General features: G+C 39.6%; 1 protein-coding gene across 3 annotated transcripts in view; it reads right to left on the reverse strand.

The window, feature by feature from the left end:
• The window catches only part of LOC137259073 (ATP-dependent RNA helicase DDX1-like), a 339,352-nt gene that overhangs the window by 18,184 nt on the left and 294,958 nt on the right, over positions 1-26,210 (reverse strand). For all 3 annotated transcript variants that reach the window (XM_067796786.1, XM_067796787.1, XM_067796785.1), the window contains 4 exons: positions 24,888-25,034; positions 17,151-17,224; positions 13,205-13,277; positions 10,736-10,808 (listed from right to left, as the gene is read on the reverse strand). In XM_067796786.1, the coding sequence (XP_067652887.1) occupies positions 10,736-10,808; positions 13,205-13,277; positions 17,151-17,224; positions 24,888-25,034 (367 nt within the window). The remainder of the gene's footprint in view (positions 1-10,735; positions 10,809-13,204; positions 13,278-17,150; positions 17,225-24,887; positions 25,035-26,210) is intronic.

Below are 26,210 nucleotides of genomic sequence, written 5' to 3' on the forward strand. Positions count from 1 at the left end.
TATGTCTTGCTGGGATTCCATAGACATATTATATTTACTAAGTGGGCGTATGTCTGGCTGGAATTCCATAGACATATTATATTTACTAAGTGGGCGTATCTCTGGCTGGAATTCCATAGACATACTATATTTACTAAGTGGGCGTATGTCTGGCTGGAAATCCATAGACATATTATATTTACTAAGAGGCCGTATGTCTGGCTGGAATTCCATAGACATATGATATTTACTAAGAGGGCGTATGTCTAGCTGGGATTCCATAGACATATTATATTTACTAACTGGGCGTATGTCTGGCTGGGATTTCATAGACATATTACATTTACTAAGAGGGCGCATGGTTGGCTGGGATTCCATAGACATATTACATTTACTAAGAGGGCGTATGTCTGGCTGGGATTCCACAGACATATTATATTTACTATGTGGGCGTATGTCTGGCTGGAAATCCATAGACATATTACATTTACTAAGAGGGCGTATGTCTGGCTGGAATTCCATAGACATATTATATTTACTAAGTGGGCGTATGTCTGGCTGGAAATCCATAGACATATTACATTTACTAAGAGGGCGTATGTCTGGCTGGGATTCCATAGACATATTATATTTACTAAGAGGGCGTATGTCTGGCTGGAATTCCATAGACATATTACATTTACTAAGAGGGCGTATGTCTGGCTGGGATTCCATAGACATATTATATTTACTAAGTGGGCGTATGTCTGGCTGGAAATCAATAGACATATTACATTTACTAAGTGGGCGTATGTCTGGCTGGAATTCCATAGACATATTATATTTACTAAGTGGGCGTATGTCTGGCTGGAATTCCATAGACATATTATATTTACTAAGTGGGCGTATGTCTGGCTGGAATTTCATAGACATATTACATTTACTAAGTGGGCGTATGTCTGGCTGGGATCCCATAGACATATTATATTTACTAAGTGGGCGTATGTCTGGCTGGAATTCCATAGACATATTATATTTACTAAGTGGGCGTATGTCTGGCTGGGATTCCATAGACATATTATATTTACTAAGTGGGCGTATGTCTGGCTGGAATTCCATAGACATATTATATTTACTAAGTGGGCGTATGTCTGGCTGGAATTTCATAGACATATTACATTTACTAAGTGGGCGTATGTCTGGCTGGAATTCCATAGACATACTACATTTACTAAGTGGGCGTATGTCTGGCTGGAAATCCATAGACATATTATATTTACTAAGTGGGCGTATGTCTGGCTGGAATTCCATAGACATATTATATTTACTAAGTGGGCGTATGTCTGGCTGGAATTCCATAGACATATTACATTTACTAAGTGGGCGTATGTCTGGCTGGAATTCCATAGACATACTATATTTACTAAGTGGGCGTATGTCTGGCTGGGATTCCATAGACATATTATATTTACTAAGTGGGCGTATGTCTGGCTGGAATTCCATAGACATATTATATTTACTAAGTGGGCGTATGTCTGGCTGGGATTCCATAGACATATTACATTTACTAAGTGGGCGTATGTCTGGCTGGAATTCCATAGACATATTATATTTACTAAGTGGGCGTATCTCTGGCTGGAATTCCATAGACATACTATATTTACTAAGTGGGCGTATGTCTGGCTGGAAATCCATAGACATATTATATTTACTAAGAGGCCGTATGTCTGGCTGGAATTCCATAGACATATGATATTTACTAAGAGGGCGTATGTCTAGCTGGGATTCCATAGACATATTATATTTACTAACTGGGCGTATGTCTGGCTGGGATTTCATAGACATATTACATTTACTAAGAGGGCGCATGGTTGGCTGGGATTCCATAGACATATTACATTTACTAAGAGGGCGTATGTCTGGCTGGGATTCCATAGACATATTATATTTACTAAGTGGGCGTATGTCTGGCTGGAATTCCATAGACATATTACATTTACTAAGTGGGCGTATGTCTGGCTGGAAATCAATAGACATATTACATTTACTAAGTGGGCGTATGTCTGGCTGGAATTCCATAGACATATTATATTTACTAAGTGGGCGTATGTCTGGCTGGAATTCCATAGACACATTATATTTACTAAGTGGGCGTATGTCTGGCTGGAATTTCATAGACATATTACATTTACTAAGTGGGCGTATGTCTGGCTGGAATTCCATAGACATACTACATTTACTAAGTGGGCGTATGTCTGGCTGGAAATCCATAGACATATTATATTTACTAAGTGGGCGTATGTCTGGCTGGGATTCCATAGACATATTATATTTACTAAGTGGGCGTATGTCTGGCTGGAATTCCATAGACATATTATATTTACTAAGTGGGCGTATGTCTGGCTGGGATTCCATAGACATATTATATTTACTAAGTGGGCGTATGTCTTGCTGGGATTCCATAGACATATTATATTTACTAAGTGGGCGTATGTCTGGCTGGAATTCCATAGACATATTATATTTACTAAGTGGGCGTATGTCTGGCTGGAATTCCATAGACATATTATATTTACTAAGAGGGCGTATGTCTGGCTGGGATTCCATAGACACATTATATTTACTAAGAGGGCGTATGTCTGGCTGGGATCCCATAGACATATTATATTTACTAAGTGGGCGTATGTCTGGCTGGAATTCCATAGACATATTATATTTACTAAGTGGGCGTATGTCTGGCTGGGATTCCATAGACATATTATATTTACTAAGTGGGCGTATGTCTGGCTGGAATTCCATAGACATATTATATTTACTAAGTGGGCGTATGTCTGGCTGGAAATCCATAGACATATTATATTTACTAAGTGGGCGTATGTCTGGCTGGGATTCCATAGACACATTACATTTACTAAGTGGGCGTATGTCTTGCTGGAATTCCATAGACATATTATATTTACTAAGTGGGCGTATGTCTGGCTGGAATTCCATAGACATATTATATTTACTAAGTGGGCGTATGTCTGGCTGGAATTCCATAGACATATTACATTTACTAAGTGGGCGTATGTCTGGCTGGAATTCCATAGACATACTATATTTACTATGTGGGCGTATGTCTGGCTGGAATTCCATAGACATATTATATTTACTAAGTGGGCGTATGTCTGGCTGGAATTCCATAGACATATTACATTTACTAAGTGGGCGTATGTCTGGCTGGAATTCCATAGACACATTATATTTACTAAGTGGGCGTATATCTGGCTGGAATTCCATAGACATATTACATTTACTAAGTGGGCGTATGTCTGGCTGGGATTCCATAGACATATTATATTTACTAAGTGGGCGTATGTCTGGCTGGAAATCAATAGACATATTACATTTACTAAGTGGGCGTATGTCTGGCTGGAATTCCATAGACATATTATATTTACTAAGTGGGCGTATGTCTGGCTGGAATTTCATAGACATATTACATTTACTAAGTGGGCGTATGTCTGGCTGGGATCCCATAGACATATTATATTTACTAAGTGGGCGTATGTCTGGCTGGAATTCCATAGACATATTATATTTACTAAGTGGGCGTATGTCTGGCTGGGATTCCATAGACATATTATATTTACTAAGTGGGCGTATGTCTGGCTGGAATTCCATAGACATATTATATTTACTAAGTGGGCGTATGTCTGGCTGGAATTTCATAGACACATTACATTTACTAAGTGGGCGTATGTCTGGCTGGAATTCCATAGACATACTACATTTACTAAGTGGGCGTATGTCTGGCTGGAAATCCATAGACATATTATATTTACTAAGTGGGCGTATGTCTGGCTGGAATTCCATAGACATATTATATTTACTAAGTGGGCGTATGTCTGGCTGGAATTCCATAGACATATTACATTTACTAAGTGGGCGTATGTCTGGCTGGAATTCCATAGACATACTATATTTACTAAGTGGGCGTATGTCTTGCTGGGATTCCATAGACATATTATATTTACTAAGTGGGCGTATGTCTGGCTGGAATTCCATAGACATATTATATTTACTAAGTGGGCGTATGTCTGGCTGGGATTCCATAGACATATTACATTTACTAAGTGGGCGTATGTCTGGCTGGAATTCCATAGACATATTATATTTACTAAGTGGGCGTATCTCTGGCTGGAATTCCATAGACATACTATATTTACTAAGTGGGCGTATGTCTGGCTGGAAATCCATAGACACATTATATTTACTAAGAGGCCGTATGTCTGGCTGGAATTCCATAGACATATGATATTTACTAAGAGGGCGTATGTCTAGCTGGGATTCCATAGACATATTATATTTACTAACTGGGCGTATGTCTGGCTGGGATTTCATAGACATATTACATTTACTAAGAGGGCGCATGGTTGGCTGGGATTCCATAGACATATTACATTTACTAAGAGGGCGTATGTCTGGCTGGGATTCCATAGACATATTATATTTACTATGTGGGCGTATGTCTGGCTGGAAATCCATAGACATATTACATTTACTAAGTGGGCGTATGTCTGGCTGGAATTCCATAGACATATTATATTTACTAAGTGGGCGTATGTCTGGCTGGAATTCCATAGACATATTATATTTACTAAGTGGGCGTATGTATGGCTGGAATTCCATAGACATATTACATTTACTAAGTGGGCGTATGTCTGGCTGGAATTCCATAGACATATTACATTTACTAAGTGGGCGTATGTCTGGCTGGAATTCCATAGACATATTATATTTACTAAGTGGGCGTATATCTGGCTGGAATTCCATAGACATATTACATTTACTAAGTGGGCGTATGTCTGGCTGGAATTCCATAGACATATTATATTTACTAAGTGGGCGTATGTCTGGCTGGAATTCCATAGACATATTACATTTACTAAGTGGGCGTATGTCTGGCTGGAAATCCATAGACACATTATATTTACTAAGAGGCCGTATGTCTGGCTGGAATTCCATAGACATATGATATTTACTAAGAGGGCGTATGTCTAGCTGGGATTCCATAGACATATTATATTTACTAACTGGGCGTATGTCTGGCTGGGATTTCATAGACATATTACATTTACTAAGAGGGCGCATGGTTGGCTGGGATTCCATAGACATATTACATTTACTAAGAGGGCGTATGTCTGGCTGGGATTCCATAGACATATTATATTTACTATGTGGGCGTATGTCTGGCTGGAAATCCATAGACATATTACATTTACTAAGTGGGCGTATGTCTGGCTGGAATTCCATAGACATATTATATTTACTAAGTGGGCGTATGTCTGGCTGGAATTCCATAGACATATTATATTTACTAAGTGGGCGTATGTATGGCTGGAATTCCATAGACATATTACATTTACTAAGTGGGCGTATGTCTGGCTGGAATTCCATAGACATATTACATTTACTAAGTGGGCGTATGTCTGGCTGGAATTCCATAGACATATTATATTTACTAAGTGGGCGTATATCTGGCTGGAATTCCATAGACATATTACATTTACTAAGTGGGCGTATGTCTGGCTGGAATTCCATAGACATATTATATTTACTAAGTGGGCGTATGTCTGGCTGGAATTCCATAGACATATTACATTTACTAAGTGGGCGTATGTCTGGCTGGAATTCCATAGACATATTATATTTACTAAGTGGGCGTATATCTGGCTGGAATTCCATAGACATACTATATTTACTAAGTGGGCGTATGTCTGGCTGGAAATCCATAGACATATTATATTTACTAAGAGGCCGTATGTCTGGCTGGAATTCCATAGACATATTACATTTACTAAGTGGGCGTATGTCTGGCTGGAATTCCATAGACATATTATATTTACTAAGAGGCCGTATGTCTGGCTGGGATTCCATAGACATATTATATTTACTAAGTGGGCGTATGTCTGGCTGGAATTCCATAGACATATTACATTTACTAAGTGGGCGTATGTCTGGCTGGAATTCCATAGACATACTATATTTACTATGTGGGCGTATGTCTGGCTGGAATTCCATAGACATATTATATTTACTAAGTGGGCGTATGTCTGGCTGGAATTCCATAGACATATTACATTTACTAAGTGGGCGTATGTCTGGCTGGAATTCCATAGACATATTATATTTACTAAGTGGGCGTATCTCTGGCTGGAATTCCATAGACATATTACATTTACTAAGTGGGCGTATGTCTGGCTGGAATTCCATAGACATATTATATTTACTAAGTGGGCGTATGTCTGGCTGGAATTCCATAGACATATTACATTTACTAAGTGGGCGTATGTCTGGCTGGAATTCCATAGACATATTATATTTACTAAGTGGGCGTATATCTGGCTGGAATTCCATAGACATACTATATTTACTAAGTGGGCGTATGTCTGGCTGGAAATCCATAGACATATTATATTTACTAAGAGGCCGTATGTCTGGCTGGAATTCCATAGACATATGATATTTACTAAGAGGGCGTATGTCTAGCTGGGATTCCATAGACATATTATATTTACTAACTGGGCGTATGTCTGGCTGGGATTTCATAGACATATTACATTTACTAAGAGGGCGGATGGTTGGCTGGGATTCCATAGACATATTACATTTACTACGAGGGCGTATGTCTGGCTGGGATTCCATAGACATATTATATTTACTATGTGGGCGTATGTCTGGCTGGAAATCCATAGACATATTACATTTACTAAGTGGGCGTATGTCTGGCTGGAATTCCATAGACATATTATATTTACTAAGTGGGCGTATGTCTGGCTGGAATTCCATAGACATATTACATTTACTAAGAGGGCGTATCTCTGGCTGGGATTCCATAGACATATTATATTTACTAAGAGGGCGTATGTCTGGCTGGAATTCCATAGACATATTACATTTACTAAGAGGGCGTATGTCTGGCTGGGATTCCATAGACATATTATATTTACTAAGTGGGCGTATGTCTGGCTGGAAATCCATAGACATATTACATTTACTAAGTGGGCGTATGTCTGGCTGGAATTCCATAGACATATTATATTTACTAAGTGGGCGTATGTCTGGCTGGAATTCCATAGACATATTATATTTACTAAGTGGGCGTATGTCTGGCTGGAATTTCATAGACATTTTACATTTACTAAGTGGGCGTATGTCTGGCTGGAATTCCATAGACATACTACATTTACTAAGTGGGCGTATGTCTGGCTGGAAATCCATAGATATATTGTATTTACTAAGTGGGCGTATGTCTGGCTGGGATTCCATAGACATATTATATTAACTAAGTGGGTGTATGTCTGGCTGGGATTCCATAGATATATTGTATTTACTAAGTGGGTGTATGTCTGGCTGGAATTCCATAGACATATTATATTTACTAGGTGGGCGTATGTCTGGCTGGGATTCCATAGACATATTATATTTACTAAGTGGGCGTATGTCTGGCTGGAATTCCATAGACATATTACATTTACTAAGTGGGCGTATGTCTGGCTGGAATTCCATAGACATATTATATTTACCAAGTGGGCGTATGTCTGGCTGGAAATCCATAGACATATTATATTTACTAAGTGGGCGTATGTCTGGCTGGAATTCCATAGACATATTACATTTACTAAGTGGGCGTATGTCTGGCTGGAATTCCATAGACATATTATATTTACTAAGTGGGCGTATGTCTGGCTGGAATTCCATAGACATATTACATTTACTAAGTGGGCGTATGTCTGGCTGGAATTCCATAGACATATTATATTTACTAAGTGGGCGTATGTCTGGCTGGAATTCCATAGACATATTATATTTACTAAGTGGGCGTATGTCTGGCTGGGATTCCATAGACATATTATATTTACTAAGTGGGCGTATCTCTGGCTGGAATTCCATAGACATATTATATTTACTAAGTGGGCGTATGTCTGGCTGGAAATCCATAGACATATTATATTTACTAAGTGGGCGTATGTCTGGCTGGGATTTCATAGACATATTACATTTACTAAGTGGGCGTATGTCTGGCTGGAATTCCATAGACATATTTTATTTACTAAGTGGGCGTATATCTGGCTGGAATTCCATAGACATATTATATTTACTAAGTGGGCGTATGTCTGGCTGGAAATCCATAGACATATTATATTTACTAAGAGGCCGTATGTCTGGCTGGAATTCCATATACATATGATATTTACTAAGAGGGCGTATGTCTGGCTGGGATTCCATAGACATATTATATTTACTAAGTGGGCGTATGTCTGGCTGGGATTTCATAGACATATTACATTTACTAAGTGGGCGTATGTCTGGCTGGAATTCCATAGACATATTACATTTACTAAGAGGGCGTATGTCTGGCTGGGATTCCATAGACATATTATATTTACTATGTGGGCGTATGTCTGGCTGGAAATCCATAGACATATTATATTTACTAAGAGGCCGTATGTCTGGCTGGAATTCCATATACATATGATATTTACTAAGAGGGCGTATGTCTGGCTGGGATTCCATAGACATATTATATTTACTAACTGGGCGTATGTCTGGCTGGGATTTCATAGACATATTACATTTACTAAGAGGGCGTATGGTTGGCTGGGATTCCATAGACATATTACATTTACTAAGAGGGCGTATGTCTGGCTGGGATTCCATAGACATATTATATTTACTATGTGGGCGTATGTCTGGCTGGAAATCCATAGACATATTACATTTACTAAGTGGGCGTATGTCTGGCTGGAATTCCATAGACATATTATATTTACTAAGTGGGCGTATGTATGGCTGGAATTGCATAGACATATTATATTTACTAAGTGGGCATATGTCTGGCTGGAATTTCATAGACATATTACATTTACTAAGTGGGCGTATGTCTGGCTGGAATTCCATAGACATATTACATTTACTAAGTGGGCGTATGTCTGGCTGGAAATCCATAGATATATTGTATTTACTAAGTGGGCGTATGTCTGGCTGGGATTCCATAGACATATTATATTTACTAAGTGGGTGTATGTCTGGCTGGGATTCCATAGATATATTGTATTTACTAAGTGGGCGTATGTCTGGCTGGAATTCCATAGACATATTATATTTACTAAGTGGGCGTATGTCTGGCTGGGATTCCATAGACATATTATATTTACTAAGTGGGCGTATGTCTGGCTGGGATTCCATAGACATATTATATTTACTAAGTGGGCGTATGTCTGGCTGGAAATCCATAGATATATTGTATTTACTAAGTGGGCGTATGTCTGGCTGGAATTCCATAGACATATTACATATACTAAGTGGGTGTATGTCTGGCTGGAATTCCATAGACATATTATATTTACTAAGTGGGCGTATGTCTGGCTGGGATTCCATAGACATATTATATTTACTAAGTGGGCGTATGTCTGGCTGGAAATCCATAGATATATTGTATTTACTAAGTGGGTGTATGTCTGGCTGGAATTCCATAGACATATTATATTTACTAAGTGGGCGTATGTCTGGCTGGAATTCCATAGACATATTATATTTACTAAGTGGGCGTATGTCTGGCTGGAATTCCATAGACATATTTTATTTACTAAGTGGGTGTATGTCTGGCTGGAAATCCATAGATATATTGTATTTACTAAGTGGGTGTATGTCTGGCTGGAATTCCATAGACACATTATATTTACTAAGTGGGCGTATGTCTGGCTGGAATTCCATAGACATATTATATTTACTAAGTGGGCGTATGTCTGGCTGGAATTCCATAGACATATTACATATACTAAGTGGGTGTATGTCTGGCTGGAATTCCATAGACATATTATATTTACTAAGTGGGCGTATGTCTGGCTGGAATTCCATAGACATATTACATATACTAAGTGGGTGTATGTCTGGCTGGGATTCCACTCAACATCATACTTATAAAAAAAATTGATTCTGTAACATTTAACTAAAGATTAATTGTCAGCTTTAGTTATTTTGGAGTATATTTCACCAAACATTTAAGTTCAACTATCAACAATAGTTTGTTTGACAGAAGTGTGTGGCAGAACAACCAGTTGAGTGTGCACAAAGCATATACTGAATGGTAACAATGAACCAACAACAGATAATAAATTGGAGCTTGAAACCTCAGCCAAATGCACACACATTTGGTGATAGCACAGGTATCACAGAATTTGTGTATTCTTGTGGCTGTTTAACAGAGTTTAAGTCTAGACATAGTGTATCGAGCAGGAGTGTATTGAGCAGGAAATATGAAGGTGAATCAGCAAGGTGATTGTTGATGTGAGTGTTGATGTGTTATCAATCAATAAAAATATGTCCAAGGCCTATTATGTTTGTTCTTTGTACATTTCGTTGCACATGTACATATGGTCCGTTTTTCAGATATCCGGAATTACACGGGGCACGACTGTATACAGCACACAGTCCCAGTGCAGGTCTCAGATATATTGTTCTGCCACCACAACATGTCAGTTTATCAGGGGGTCTTATCAAAACCATAAAGGAGCAGCAGAAAATATGCTGCCTGTAAGAGAAAACTGATGAGTATGATATGAACTTAGTAAAACAAATCCCATGTTCTAAGGGACTTTCAATTATACACACAAGACCATTCATGTTACAAGACCACAGCAGCATGATGATACAGACTGAGTGTCTTCTACTTCAAGACTGTGTCCCCACTGTACAGGTACACTCGGATTCCCATATTGAAGTTGTAGTTTACCTTTCTGCTCGGCCAACACGGCCAATGCGATGAATGTAGTTCTGTTTCTCATCAGGAAGTGTAACATTGATGACTGAAACAAATAGGAAATAGGGTTAAAACAGAGTAGAACGTACTTGCTATGTAAGCAATTCATGTGTACTTAGCTTGATGAGATGTCACAGAACATTGTTAACAAGGAGTCAGCTTTTATGTGTGATGTATGATAAATGCTGATGACACCTTTCCTTTCCCTGAAGTCTCAAGCAACAGTTTGCTACTGTACAGCATTTGACCTTCACTTTATGTGCTTCACTGTAGTATGAACCAGCATATGAATGTTTGTCTATCCAGCTTTCAAATGAACACATGAAGCCAAAGGAATAAGTTAACTAGGACAGCTGAAAGTATCTTGAATTTAGATTGCAAACATGTTACTGAAGGACTCTAACCAGTCCATCGACTAAGGTGATAAAATGTTAAAAACTATTTAACTGGGCAAGATATAGTTTTGTGGAGGTTTTGCTGTGCAATAATTTATTTAATAACAGTTACATGCCCCAACTAAGCCAGGTGACAATCCATAGCTCCATAGAGATCCACAATCAGATTTGGAAACAGCTAAGAAACACATTTAACCTGTGTGATTTGTAACACATCAAAACAAGGAAATATGACGAAGAACCAGCCAATTAAGGAACACTTTTCTGCCACCTTATGACAAACATGGAGAAACAAATCCTGCCATTAATAGCTATATATCTGATATACTATCCTGCTGATGAAACTGGCAACCCAACTGGTCTTACTGAACAATGAGATATTTCTGTAGGCACAAATTACATGTTAAACTTACATGACTACCTGAAGAACCAGCTAACTCTTTTCACTTTCAAATGTTAACAACACGTATCAGGTGTACCAACTCCAGACTGCTTCAGCTATGGTCAGTGAAACAATATCATTTTACAGAAAAATACTTAGACTGAAAGGATGTAATTTGAAAGGAGATTAATTTAGTGATTTTAGTCAGATGTTTATGTGGTAGTTCACTTGGAAAAGGATTTCTCTATTTCTTGGAATGTGGTGATCATTATTTCAAAACAAAAACTCTTGTAAATATAGATTCACTATCCTTTATGGAATCAGATGAAAAGAGTCCTGTGTTAGATAAGAATATTAACTTCATTTGTACGTTTATACCAAGTAATGTGAACTTCATCATGTCAAAGATGTTGATGTTTCAGACAATTAATTAGCCAAGGGAAAAAGCAACTTCCCATCACTGTCATAAGACATATATTTCAAATTCTGCCATCAAGAACTTAATGTGTTTGTCTTTGACATAAGTTTGTGAAAGTATTGAACATAATATCCAGAAACTGTCTGACCCTGAAGCAGTGACAGTGACCAAAACACTGGGAAGTGACAAATGTAATGTCCTCATCAATGTGTCACATCAGACATTGTTGGGAAAGCTTTGTGTACATTCTTCCTGCCTGACGGATGGCCAGTAACAAACACCATTATATAGTCCCAATATGGGACATGATCGTATAGCATGGCTGAAATAAAACTAATTTGTAATGTTGAAGCAGGAATAACATTACTTGTTTGTTTAAGTGAAAAGCAAATGGGTGCATTTCCACATTTCATGTAATTACTTAGATATTAATGTAACATGCATCGTGTTCACTTACATCACAAGGTTCACTTACAACTTTCTATAACCTATAATGAGTTTTCATTTTCTATTTTCTAGCTGTGCTGCATTTGATATTTATGAGGAATATGAAAAATGTTTATGGACCACCTGAAGTAAGAGTTTAAAGTTTCCAGGATGTGACTGGTTACCATGAAGTTCAGCTGGTCACCTATGATAAAGGCAGTGTCACAATTACTTTTTGAACTAGTACATATATTGCCTCTTCTTTTGGTACGACAAAAATGAAATGGTAAATTCCTGACTGAATTTATTACATAATGGGTAAGTTTCAAATAAAGGCATATCATGTCTATATTACCAATGAAATATGAAGCTCACATATAATTACATTAAACATAGATATAGGTCAGTGAAACTGTCTTCTGGTTGCAGCTTCAATTACAAACAAATTCTTGCCTATTCCGCGCATTACTACATGAGTCAGACGCATGTGCTCAATATCCATTTCGATGCTTCGCTTGAATCAGGGGGAATAAGGTTAAATAACTCTAATTGATCTCATCTTGTTACATGCTGAAGTCTTTATCAAAAAGTATTAATATAATCTGGAAAAACAATAAAACATCAAACATGTAAAACAAAAAATAAAAGAAAGATCTATTCCACAATATGAACCAAACAGACTTAATGTAAATTGAGTCTAGTAACCATGATTGTACTGAAGATCAAGGATGTGACCTTTGAACGCCCAGAACTGCATATCATATTGATTTTATTACATGGTCTAAACATAATGAACCAGAAAAAAATGAAAGTGCTCTCACCATAAGGCAATCCTCGGACATCTATTCCCCTGGCTGCTACATCTGTGCAGATCAGGAAGCGCACCTTACCATCCTGGAGCACAGAAACAACTATCACGGATGGCATCAATAGATCTCATGATCAAACAACTGGCAAACATGTAAATAAAAGGCTATAATTTCATTTATCTTACTTCACACATAAGTGTAGTGTTCTGACTGACTGAGTGCCCTTCTATTATTTTCAATGCACCTTGTGTACAAGCGAAGTGCATTGCAATACACCCTGCTCCCATTAGCAACTTAGCAACTTGGTACTTTGTGGTAGTTAAATGTTTTCTTGAATATCATTAAATGACCAATGTTTTTTGAAACGAAATTGACAGAAGGGAGATAACTCTAAATCTGTTTTTCTGGTGACGTCCGAAAAATCTAGTGATGGCTACAAAAACATTTGACTCTCTAACGTAGCCCATGTGAATATTAAGAAGGGGAATTACATCATGACAACTTTACTAAGACAATACCTATGGGGAAAAACAGCAAGATGCAAGATTCGCTTGATTCACACAGGTTGGCTTAAATATAAGATCCGATACTCATACTTCAAACAGTTCAAAATTAACATTGAGGTATTCGGTAAGATAAATATGTTGTTCACTGGTCCCTTGGGGACCATGGGTTGAGGTACCCTCTTTGTTTGTTTACGTTCCCCTTGCCCTTTTGGCTCAGGGAACCTAAACAAACATCAAGGGTGCCTCAACCCATGGTTCCTTCATGACCAATGAACAACTTTAAGTACACCACTGCCAATAGCAACTTATTTGGTACTTCGTGGTAGTTACCTATTTATCTCAAATAACATTGAATCACGCATGATGGATGGAAATTATCGATGTTTTGCAAATGCAAATCAATGGAAGGGAGATAACCCTAAATCTGTTTTTCTTGGCCTCTCCGCAAAATCTAGTGATGACTATGAAAACATGACTCGCATTCCAATTCATAAATTTTGACAAAACATTCAAATATAGTCCCTGTGAATATTAACAAGGGTAATTACACCGAAGTGACCATACTTAGACAATAGCTGCGTGAAAAAGAGCAAAATGCAAGAATCGAATTGTTTGATTCACACAGGTTGGCTGAAGTATACAATCCAATACCCTTGCTTCAAACAGTTTAAAATTAAGATTGAGATGTTTGGTAAGATAAATACATTGTTCACTGGGCCCATGAGTTGGTGTACCTTTGGGCTCAGGGAACATAAAAAACATTCAGGGTGCTTCAACCTATGTGTCCATCGTGAGCAGTGAACAACAGTTTTATGTAATACTTCCCGTTTAACACAAAACGTGACAATATTCCAGTGGTATGAAGGCAGGCTACATAATCAAGCTTGGACCACATGATCCAGTGATCTCAGACTATGAACCAAATCTCCAACCTTGATTATCTAGCCTCATGTAAGAATGTCGAGTTTTGATTGGTCCAAGTGACTCTGATAAAATACCATGTACATCCATCACGATCAGCTAGCGGGAGTATAAAAATCGTGTACTCCCGCTGCGAAAGTCATATCCTCCCGCTACGCCTCGGTGACGATGCGAGAAGTGAGAAAAATGTGCTTCCACAAGCCTTTAGTAACGTGCGGTGCATTGAGGTCAAACGATCAGCTGGTGTCAACATGGCAGCAAGTCGATTCGATATGTGTTATTTTGTTTTGATTTAGTGGAAACATTCAGCTAGATAAATGTGTTATCACATCGTGCCGGAGGCTCAGGGAATACAACCTCACTCGGGACTGATAAAACCTCGTATTTCCCTTGACACGATGTGATAACTTATATTATCCTAGTGCAGAGGATGTATAGTTTTAGTCTGTGATACTCAACCTAAGGAGAAACTAATATCACAACTTACAGACAGCAACATTACAACAATATTTGGATCTCAGGGTACATGTATGATACAGACAAATGACTCAAAAAGTTGAAGTGTGAATAAGATAATGCATAACATCTGATACATGTTGTATGTATAATGGGAACACATTGGCATGTCATTTTCTGGATGGGACTTTGAAAGAACTATTCAGAGACACCATCGAAGGGTTAACATACACATAATGATCCAAGCAAAATGAAACAGAAAACAACCCAACGTACATGAAAAGCAACATTTGAATGAAGGTCAAATGTCACGGCCCTTTGAAAAGGAGCCAAGAATGCAATACATGTAATTAAAATATAACTGTCATGGGACATGTGAGAGTATATTTTGAGAGGGGAATTTCAAAATGAAAATGTTTACGATGTACAGAGAAAAATACATTTTACAGTTCAGCTTCTCACTCTGAGTCGGAGAAGGTGAAACAAAAGCCAACAGATATATGATATTTTATCAGTACTTTCCTATACAGCCTTCTTCTCTCTTGTCACATTGAGTAAGTCAGCGAGTTTTACAATAATCAGCAATTTCATGGCAAAGGACACTAGATAGGCTTCACACACTGAACAAATGTGGGGGACTGAACTTGGGTTTTGAGGGGGGACAAGCCTTAGTCTACACCACTGCCTCACAAGTTGCATTGAACAAACTTGTAACTACAGTGGAAGCCGTCTAAACCAGCATTTATTGGGACTGGCAAAAAATCTGTAACACAAGTGACATGTATCACTCACCAGTTTGCCTAATCCGTATCCACACTCCTTTTATCAGGCAACATCAACAAACTAAATGCAGTAGTTAGTTAATGGACTTCTGCCACAAATCCCCTCACAGGTAGTTAATGAGGAGTCAACTACTAACTGTGATGTCATTACATTTTCAGCTAATCAGCCAATCAACAGGATAGTCAAGATATCGGATGCCAGTTCAGAGAGAAAATGAGTGAGTGACTGACTTTAGATTTATGCCACAGTCAGCAATATTCCAGCTATATGGCAGCGGTCTGTAAATAATCAAGTCTAGACCAGACAATCCAGTGATCAACAGCATGAGCATCGGTCTGTGCAGTTGGGAACTGACATGTGTCAAGTAAGTCTAGTAAGCAAGCCAGAGCACCCAATCCCACTCGTTGCCTCTTACGACCAGCTTTTGTGGCAAGCATGGGTTGCTGAAGGCTTATTCTACACTGTACCTTCACAGGTCAAGCTTAGAGAGAGTTAATTACTCCACAGTCACTTGGGCAGTCTTTGTTTGGCTGAAATACGGAATAGCCTGACACTGAATTAGAGGACGTGAAACTGATCATAAATTAAGTAGCTTCTGCCAAGACCAAATCCTAGTTCTGACATTGAGAGAATCCCGGATTGGAAGGCTGCTGGTTTAGAGGGCTTCCAGTGTACATATGGTAACCATGTAACACACCAAGTTCCAGGAATGTGGCCTGTAAATATTGGAGGACACATTTTGATGCTTCATGGGGTTTTTTCAACAAAAAATTGGAACAATTTTGTTCACAAACCTCCCTTAAAGCAACAAACATCCCCATAATATCTGAGCAGAATCCATCATGATATTTCAGAGTTCAAAATTTAAAATCAGTTATGGACCATAATGACAGCTCATTGAGATGAAATCATTTTACCCAGGTGAGCTAAAACTGTCATTGTCCATGGACAAACATGTCACCATTCTACACAACATGTCAGTGTTGACTGATGATGTACATAATGAAACTGATAATGCCCAGGTAGCTGGCTGTGTTCGCTAATGTGCCAGCCATGGCATTATTGATTCTATACTTCCTGTAGCTGTGCTTTTCTCTATTCTATCCAGTCAAAGGAAGTTGACCATCCACAACAGTCTGGAGGACTAGGATTGCCACATGAAACTTTCCCATTTCAAAATTCAAATGAATGCATATAGAACCTAAATGGAGGAATAAAATAACCTATTAATGAGAACTGAATTCACAAACCAGAAAGAAAAGTCTGTTTAATCACTGACTGCATCAATTTACCTTGAATTTCTGAAGGTTGGCTTTCCTCTCGGCAGGTTTTCTATCACCATGGAGGCACACGCAGGAGTATTTGCCTGCAAACAACAAAGGTACATCATAACATGCCTAAATGACACTGGAACAAAGGATGTACACAGACTGTGACTTAATCATGCACAATGGCTGGGCAAAACCCATTAAGAATAATTGAGTTTGCACAGAGGAGCATGCTTTGTTCTGGTCAAATCTGGTCATTTTTAAATATTTCCTCAGTGGTTTTTTTTGGTATTCCTCTTTAAAATCATTTAGTCATCCATCTCAAAAATAATGAATCTCTCCACTTATCATGTAACAGTTCCCTTTGACTTACATCAGTCTAACAACTAGATACACTATATATAACTCATTATTAAAAAGCATTTTCAAAAAGGCTGATAAAGATCAACACTAGTTCTTGCTTAGTTACCTTGAATGTTTACAATTACTTATTATGACTCTCATGGTTAAATATTAGGGGGGAATAACCCTGTGCTATTAATCCAATTCATATCTAATCACATTTGGGTGAACATTTTGCTTTGCAACGACTTTAGCTCTCTGGGGGACAGGAAACGTTTGTTGATATCCTGTTTAATGCTGCAGTCTGCAATGTGATAGGTGTCTATACTCAGTCAGGTCTTGACCAGACCAGTATAGTCAATACAGATAAAATCACTTTCTATGACATTAGGAAATTAATGCTGGACTCTGAGGTAACTGGATAATTCCTGAGTGTGACAGCTAACAGTCATCTATGTCCACACAGGTAAACTGTATCTTGTAAATCCAAAGATATTATGAAAGCAAACAGATAGGATGGAAAAGGACACTGAAAAATATAGGCATGCAAAGTGTCTCGACTTTAGCATGTTAGCACACATTGAGTGATGAATGATTTCATGATGTTTTGTGACACGTTAGGCTCTCTGACATACCAGTACATGTGTAACGACAGGCATTAGAACTTGAATAAAAGACATGTCAGGAGTTTAAAATCAAATTCAAACAACTCTGCCTCATAGGTTACTTGTTCTACTGTGCCATAATCAAAAACACAACAAATTAAACATGATAGTCCTCTGAAACTGAATTCATTCTAAAGATAAAACAAACAGCATGTTTTAGAGATGAAGAAGATTAAGCATTATGTCTGCTGATTGACTACACAGGGCCTAATAGATATGGTTACCATAACAACTGAATTAATTCGGGGAATATTATGGGTAAGTGGACACTGTTCTGAATTAATGTTGCTTGATACCCTTAGTCTAAAGGAAATGGAAGCAACATAACATAACAGATACTTCTGTGCTTCTCTATAAACTATCTCACTAGATTATATTTTGTGACATATCCCAGGGTGGCACTCCATGAAAAACCTGACATAACATAAAAACAAGTCCAAACTTTTGGCTGGTTCCATGCAAACTTAAACCCTGAAGTTGCAATCATCCTTGTTTCTCATTATTCAGAACAGTTTTTTGTTTGTTTTTGGTCACAAATGTTTCTGCATACTGGGAATTCTCTTCATGCTTGAGCTCCACTTTTTTCTTAAGCCCTGACTCCCTTGGAGAGTAGCATTCACCAATATAGCTAACACCTTTCCACACTGACACACTTGGAGAGTAGTCCGTTCCATTACAAGTAACACCTCCCCACACTGACACACTTGGAGAGCAGTCCGTTCCGTTACAAGTAAGACCTCCCAACACTGACACACTTGGAGAGCAGCCCGTTCCATTACAAGTAACACCTCCCCACACTGACACACTTGGAGAGTAGTCCGTTCCATTACAAGTAACACCTCCCCACACTGACACACTTGGAGAGTAGTCCGTTCCATTACAAGTAACACCTCCCCACACTGACACACTTGGAGAGTAGTCCGTTCCATTACAAGTAACACCTCCCCACACTGACACACTTGGAGAGTAGTCCGTTCCATTACAAGTAAGACCTCCCCACACTGACACACTTGGAGAGCAGCCCGTTCCATTACAAGTAAGACCTCCCCACACTGACACACTTGGAGAGCGGTCCGTTCCATTACAAGTAACACCTCCCAACACTGACACACTTGGAGAGCGGTCCGTTCCATTACAAGTAACACCTCCCCACACTGACACACTTGGAGAGTAGTCCGTTCCATTACAAGTAACACCTCCCCACACTGACACACTTGGAGAACAGCCCGTTCCATTACAAGTAACACCTCCCCACACTGACACATTTGGAGAGCAGTTCGTTCCACTACAAGTAACACCTCCCCACACTGACACACTTGGAGAGCAGCCCGTTCCATTACAAGTAACACCTCCCCACACTGACACACTTGGAGAGTAGTCCGTTCCATTACAAGTAACACCTCCCCACACTGACACACTTGGAGAGTAGCCCGTTCCATTACAAGTAAGATCTCCCAACACTGACACACTTGGAGAGCAGCCCGTTCCATTACAAGTAACACCTCCCAACACTGACACACTTGGAGAGCAGCCCGTTCCATTACAAGTAAGACCTCCCAACACTGACACACTTGGAGAGTAGCCCGTTCCATTACAACTAACATTTGTCCCGCTATAACCCACTTGGAGAACAGTCCGTTCCATTACAAGTAAGACCTCCCAACACTGACACACTTGGAGAGCAGCCCGTTCCATTACAAGTAACATTTGTCCCGCTATAACCCACTTGGAGAACAGTCCGTTCCATTACAAGTAAGACCTCCCAACACTGACACACTTGGAGAGTAGCCCGTTCCATTACAAGTAACACCTCCCCACACTGACACACTTGGAGAGTAGCCCGTTCCATTACAAGTAACACCTCCCCACACTGACACACTTGGAGAGCAGTCCGTTCCATTACAAGTAACACCTCCCCACACTGACACACTTGGAGAGTAGCCCGTTCCATTACAAGTAACACCTCCCAACACTGACACACTTGGAGAGTAGCCCGTTTCATTACAAGTAAGACCTCCCAACACTGACACACTTGGAGAGCAGCCCGTTCCATTACAAGTAACACCTCCCCACACTGACACACTTGGAGAGCAGCCCGTTCCATTACAAGTAAGACCTCCCAACACTGACACACTTGGAGAGCAGCCCGTTCCATTACAAGTAAGACCTCCCCACACTGACACACTTCGAGAGCAGTCCGTTCCATTACAAGTAACACCTCCCCACACTGACACACTTGGAGAGCGGTCCGTTCCGTTCCGTTACAACTAACACCTCCCAACACTGACACACTTGGAGAGTAGTCCGTTCCATTACAAGTAACACCTCCCAACACTGACACACTTGGAGAGTAGCCCGTTCCATTAAAAGTAACACCTCCCAACACTGACACACTTGGAGAGCAGCCCGTTCCATTACAAGTAACACCTCCCCACACTGACACACTTGGAGAGTAGCCCGTTCCATTACAAGTAACACCTCCCAACACTGACACACTTGGAGAGTAGCCCGTTCCATTACAACTAACATTTGTCCCGCTATAACCCACTTGGAGAACAGTCCGTTCCATTACAAGTAACACCTCCCCACACTGACACACTTGGAGAGTAGCCCGTTCCATTACAAGTAACACCTCCCCACACTGACACACTTGGAGAGCAGCCCGTTCCATTACAACTAACATTTGTCCCGCTATAACCCACTTGGAGAACAGTCCGTTCCATTACAAGTAACACCTCCCCACACTGACACACTTGGAGAGCAGCCCGTTCCATTACAAGTAAGACCTCCCAACACTGACACACTTGGAGAGTAGCCCGTTCCATTACAAGTAACACCTCCCCACACTGACACACTTGGAGAGCAGTCCGTTCCATTACAACTAACATTTGTCCCGCTATAACCCACTTGGAGAACAGCCCGTTCCATTACAAGTAACACCTCCCCACACTGACACACTTGGAGAGCGGTCCGTTCCATTACAACTAACATTTGTCCCGCTATAACCCACTTGGAGAGTAGCCCGTTCCATTACAAGTAACACCTCCCCACACTGACACACTTGGAGAGCGGTCCGTTCCGTTACAAGTAACACCTCCCCACACTGACACACTTGGAGAGCAGTCCGTTCCGTTACAAGTAACACCTCCCCACACTGACACACTTGGAGAGCGGTCCGTTCCGTTACAGTAACACCTCCCCACACTGACACACTTGGAGAGCAGTCCGTTCCATTACAAGTAACACCTCCCCACACTGACACACTTGGAGAGCGGTCCGTTCCGTTACAAGTAAGACCTCCCAACCCTGACATGCTTGAAGAGCAGTCCGTTCCATTACAACTAACACCTCCCCACCCTGACACACTTGGAGAGCAGCCCGTTCCATTACAACTAACATTTGTCCCGCTATAACCCACTTGGAGAACAGCCCGTTCCATTACAAGTAACACCTCCCCACACTGACACACTTGGAGAGCGGTCCGTTCCGTTACAAGTAACACCTCCCCACACTGACACACTTGGAGATCAGTCCGTTCCGTTACAAGTAACACCTCCCAACACTGACACACTTGGAGAGCGGTCCGTTCCGTTACAAGTAACACCTCCCCACACTGACACACTTGGAGAGCAGTCCGTTCCATTACAAGTAACACCTCCCCACACTGACACACTTGGAGAGTAGCCCGTTCCATTACAAGTAACACCTCCCCACACTGACACACTTGGAGAGCGGTCCGTTCCGTTACAAGTAACACCTCCCCACACTGACACACTTGGAGAGCGGTCCGTTCCGTTACAAGTAACACCTCCCCACACTGACACAGTTGGAGAGCGGTCCGTTCCGTTACAAGAGCATGCTTGAAGAGCAGTCCGTTCCATTACAACTAACACCTCCCCACCCTGACACACTTGGAGAGCAGCCCGTTCCATTACAACTAACATTTGTCCCGCTATAACCCACTAGGAGAACAGTCCGTTCCATTACAACTAACATCTGTCATGCTGTGACCAACTTGGAGAACAGCATTCACCATTACAGCTAACGCCCTCCCATCCCGACTCATTTGGAAATCAGGATTCACCATTACAGCTAACACCTCCCCAACCTGTCACACTTGGAGAGCAACCCATTCCATTACAACTAACACCACCCCAACCTGTCACACTTGGAGACTGCATTCATCATTACAGCTAACACCTCCCCACCCTGACATACTTGGAGAGCTACATTCACCATTACAGCTAACACCTCCCCAACCTGACATACTTGGAGGTTTTCAAGTGTTTGCCACCAAAATGGCAATGTTCCCAGTCGCTAGAGAAGAATGAAATATTTAAAACATATTTTCTAATTCTTATTTTATGGTCACATGCAATATGGCTAAAATGACTGGTGTCTGAATAATCATCAAAAGTAATGAGTCAACATGACTGAAGACATTTGGTGAAATGATTTATGTGTTACAGGATTTACACACATGAGGTTGATAAAGGGTCCAAGTGATGTGATGACCTTGAAGGTAAGGTCAAGGTCACTCAAATGGACAGGTGTCTGTGTAATCCCCCAATGTAGGTTGACATCAAATGGGTACAACAGTGCATAATATATCAAGTTCACAACAGATTGAAAGGTGTTCAAAGTGTTGTAGTGACCTTGAAATTAAGCTGCTGAATACATTGTTCCCCATTTCGTGTTGCAGCAGGGGACAACATTCATTTCTGAAAACCATGACAGTTTGCCATATTTTACCAATAACCTGTGGTCATGTCTTCATGTCCCCTCCTGCTTGTAGCAAGGTCAATTGGTGATGACCCTTTATATGGCCACACTTGATAGAGGACAGAGATAAGGGTTGCAGAGAGCAGATGGGACATTTCTCTCATTAGCAATAACCTATTCATGATAATGTGCAAAATTGTGATCTTGACACACTATAGACAAACTTGTACATACCATTAATAGACAACATATTCAGTGTAAGGTGGGTAATGAGGAAGCATAGAACAGCCTCGCTGAAGACCTTCTTCAACAGAAGAAAATGACTTGGAGTAAAATACCAGTCAGTACCAGTTTTAACAGTTAATTCCATAGTTGAGGCCAATTAGGTCTTTACCACCCGAAAATGGCAACTATTTAATGACAGAATAGTCAATTTTGCCCAATACCTAGTTACATTCATGCCTGCATAAACAAGATGCATGTTTGTTTCATTGTTTCAAATGCATGTTGACTGCATGCAAACTATTATGTGCAATATATGTAACGGGTGTATTATGTATCCTGGCAACAACCTGCTTCTCTTGTGATTTGTTTTCAGTGAGTTATATTCATTTGGTTAACATGTGTATGGTTTTCATATGTTGATCTTTCAAAACATAGACATTCAGATATGAATAATTGTGTGACACATTCCGTTTGGTTTAGCAAAGTGCTAATTTGAGTGAGCAGATAAAGATTGTTAATGCATACATTTGACTGACAATGAAAAATATGGGCTTTCCATGACCAACAATACAGGTATACCAAATACACACATAACTGACAGATATGATTTGTTCACTTGTGCTGCAAACCTTTAGTTTTGTGTGTGACAAGATCTTCTATTTCTTTCTCGAAAAAAAACCAAAGTTACACTGACCATCTTAGATCAACACCTTTCCACAATGTAGGGATGATAGATCACATATAAAGCGAAGGCCCTCTAACTGTAGGGATTAATTCAGAAAACACATTTGGAAAACCTACTACTGCTCTGATAAACTTTGTGGTTGCTTACTTAAAACAAAAATTGTACAATTCCTGCATATCGATTTGCACAGCACCCCAAAAAATGAAATGGATTGAAAATAAAGGGCAAGTTTACATGAAAAAAAAAGGATTACTTTTGTCTTGCACTTTTCAACATGAAAAGTGTTTAACAAGTTATTTCATAGCCAAAAGGATATCACCAGCGACTAATTTTTCAATTTAAAGATTCATATTTTGCATATTTGCTGATAGTTCTTAATAAACACACCATGACCTATGTTCCTTGCAATACAACTTTACGGGAGCCCATTGATCACACATGGTGTATATACAGCGTGTCCGCACATGCTCATGAGCCATTCTAAAAGCTGCCTTGCCAAGTGAACCAAAATGGCAATAGTGCGGGCACCCACAGTTCTGAACACATCTCAAGATTCCTCATACATTTTACAATAAAATGACATAACCTTTGACACCAGTACCAAAAATCTTTGTAAATCAAGCAAATTATTATAGTATGAACAATTGTTTTGAAATGTAAACAATACAAGTTAAGACTTAGCACTGTGTGTAATTTTCTCACATTGTGAAAGATCTGTTTGCTTCTCATTGCATACACTGATTCATAAATTTTAGAACATGTCTTGGAAGAATATATATCATATCAAGAATCAGAGAAACAGTAATAGATCATTTGGCACAATTAACACAATCTTTGAATTTCCATCAAGCATGTTGCCATGACTGCAATGATAACGAGAAGAAATTATAATCAGGCAGACTGTCTTAAGTGTTTCTGATTACTTCTATGTCACATTTATGAAAGATTTTAGCCCGTGTTGGAATCATGTTTAAGCAATATAGTTTATTCCACATATTGAAATGCTGGATGGAACATTTTCACAATATAATCAGCTGTGATGTTTTATTGCCCAGAATCAAATCCTATCCTGTACTTGCCAGCAGCCACTGAAGGTGTGCTTGACTATTAAAAAGTACTGACCAACACCCATCTGGTTGAGATAAACTTCCAAGTTGTCACAGTCAAGCTTGGTTCGACAGAATATTAGAGCCTTATCCATCTTGTGCTCCTCCAGGGCCCGGATACAGTACTCTCCTTTCAAGATCTTCACAGCCTCTGATAGCGTCTCTACAACACACAACAACATGCATTACACTAGGTGCACATACAAAAAAATGACCAAAAATTTACTAAGTATTATTTGAACACAGAATTTAGTAATATCGCATCATTAACAAAGCAGAGTACTGTATAAATGTTCTTCACACATTGAAACGTTATTTGGAATCAAACACATGCCATCAGCATGATGAGAACAGTGGAACAGTTTACACACATGCATATGCTGACAAACCAGGACACTGCATATGTTCGCTACCAAACTTATATCTAATCAACAAGAAATACTCATTGTGTCATATCCATATAGTACAGGTCACCTTGATGAATGAAGGATGGAAAAAGGTTCTGGGTGAAACATAAGTGTTTCCAAAACATCAAGGTCTGAGAACAACACTGAGATGGCCCCAAAGCACCTCACTCTGGGTGTGACAGAAGTCCTTGACACAGATGTACTTCTGCAGGACTTAATGCACCAGAACCTCATAGAGAAGTGTGTAATGTAGAGGACAAACAAGGGAGCAGCATGGAATGGCCAATACACCCTAAAGAAAATGAAGGTAGTAAACAGCATAACCACTGCAAACCACCAGGTAAAAGAAAGCAGCAATGAAGCTTTACAAGCTAGAGAGACAAACTGGTAATATCAGACGTGGTGGCATAATGCAGTCAGTCATCTTTAGACCTCAAGTCAGTGCAGGTCAATGCATACACAGGGTGATCAGCTCACACCCCTGGCCATTGCATATGAATTTAGCAAGTATACTTGATGACATTAGGAGTACAATCGAAAACAATGTATTCATCTTTCAATAAACAACACTAAAAGTGTCCAGTTACATCAATATTAAATACGTCTGCAGACACGTGTTTGTCTTCATGTTGGACAATATCAAATAATTTTTCAGATGACTGCTGTTATGACTTTTTCATAATTAGTTCACTGGGGCATGATCCTATCCACCTCCCATTTCAACGCCCTCTGATCTAAACAGAAACAATATTACACTCCGATATTGCAATAATCCCATAAATATCCAGGCTAGCTATTTTCAAAACATTCTTAACTCTACAAACTTCTTAAGCCATTCTTAGCACATTTGCTACAATCAAAGTTTAAGGAAGAATTCTTAGGGCTATGAATATTTGGAGAATAAGGGTTCCGAACCAGTACAACATATCCTG

The sequence above is a fragment of the Haliotis asinina genome, chromosome 12 (assembly GCF_037392515.1).
Source record: "Haliotis asinina isolate JCU_RB_2024 chromosome 12, JCU_Hal_asi_v2, whole genome shotgun sequence".
In the NCBI taxonomy this organism is placed as follows: Eukaryota; Metazoa; Mollusca; class Gastropoda; order Lepetellida; family Haliotidae; genus Haliotis; species Haliotis asinina.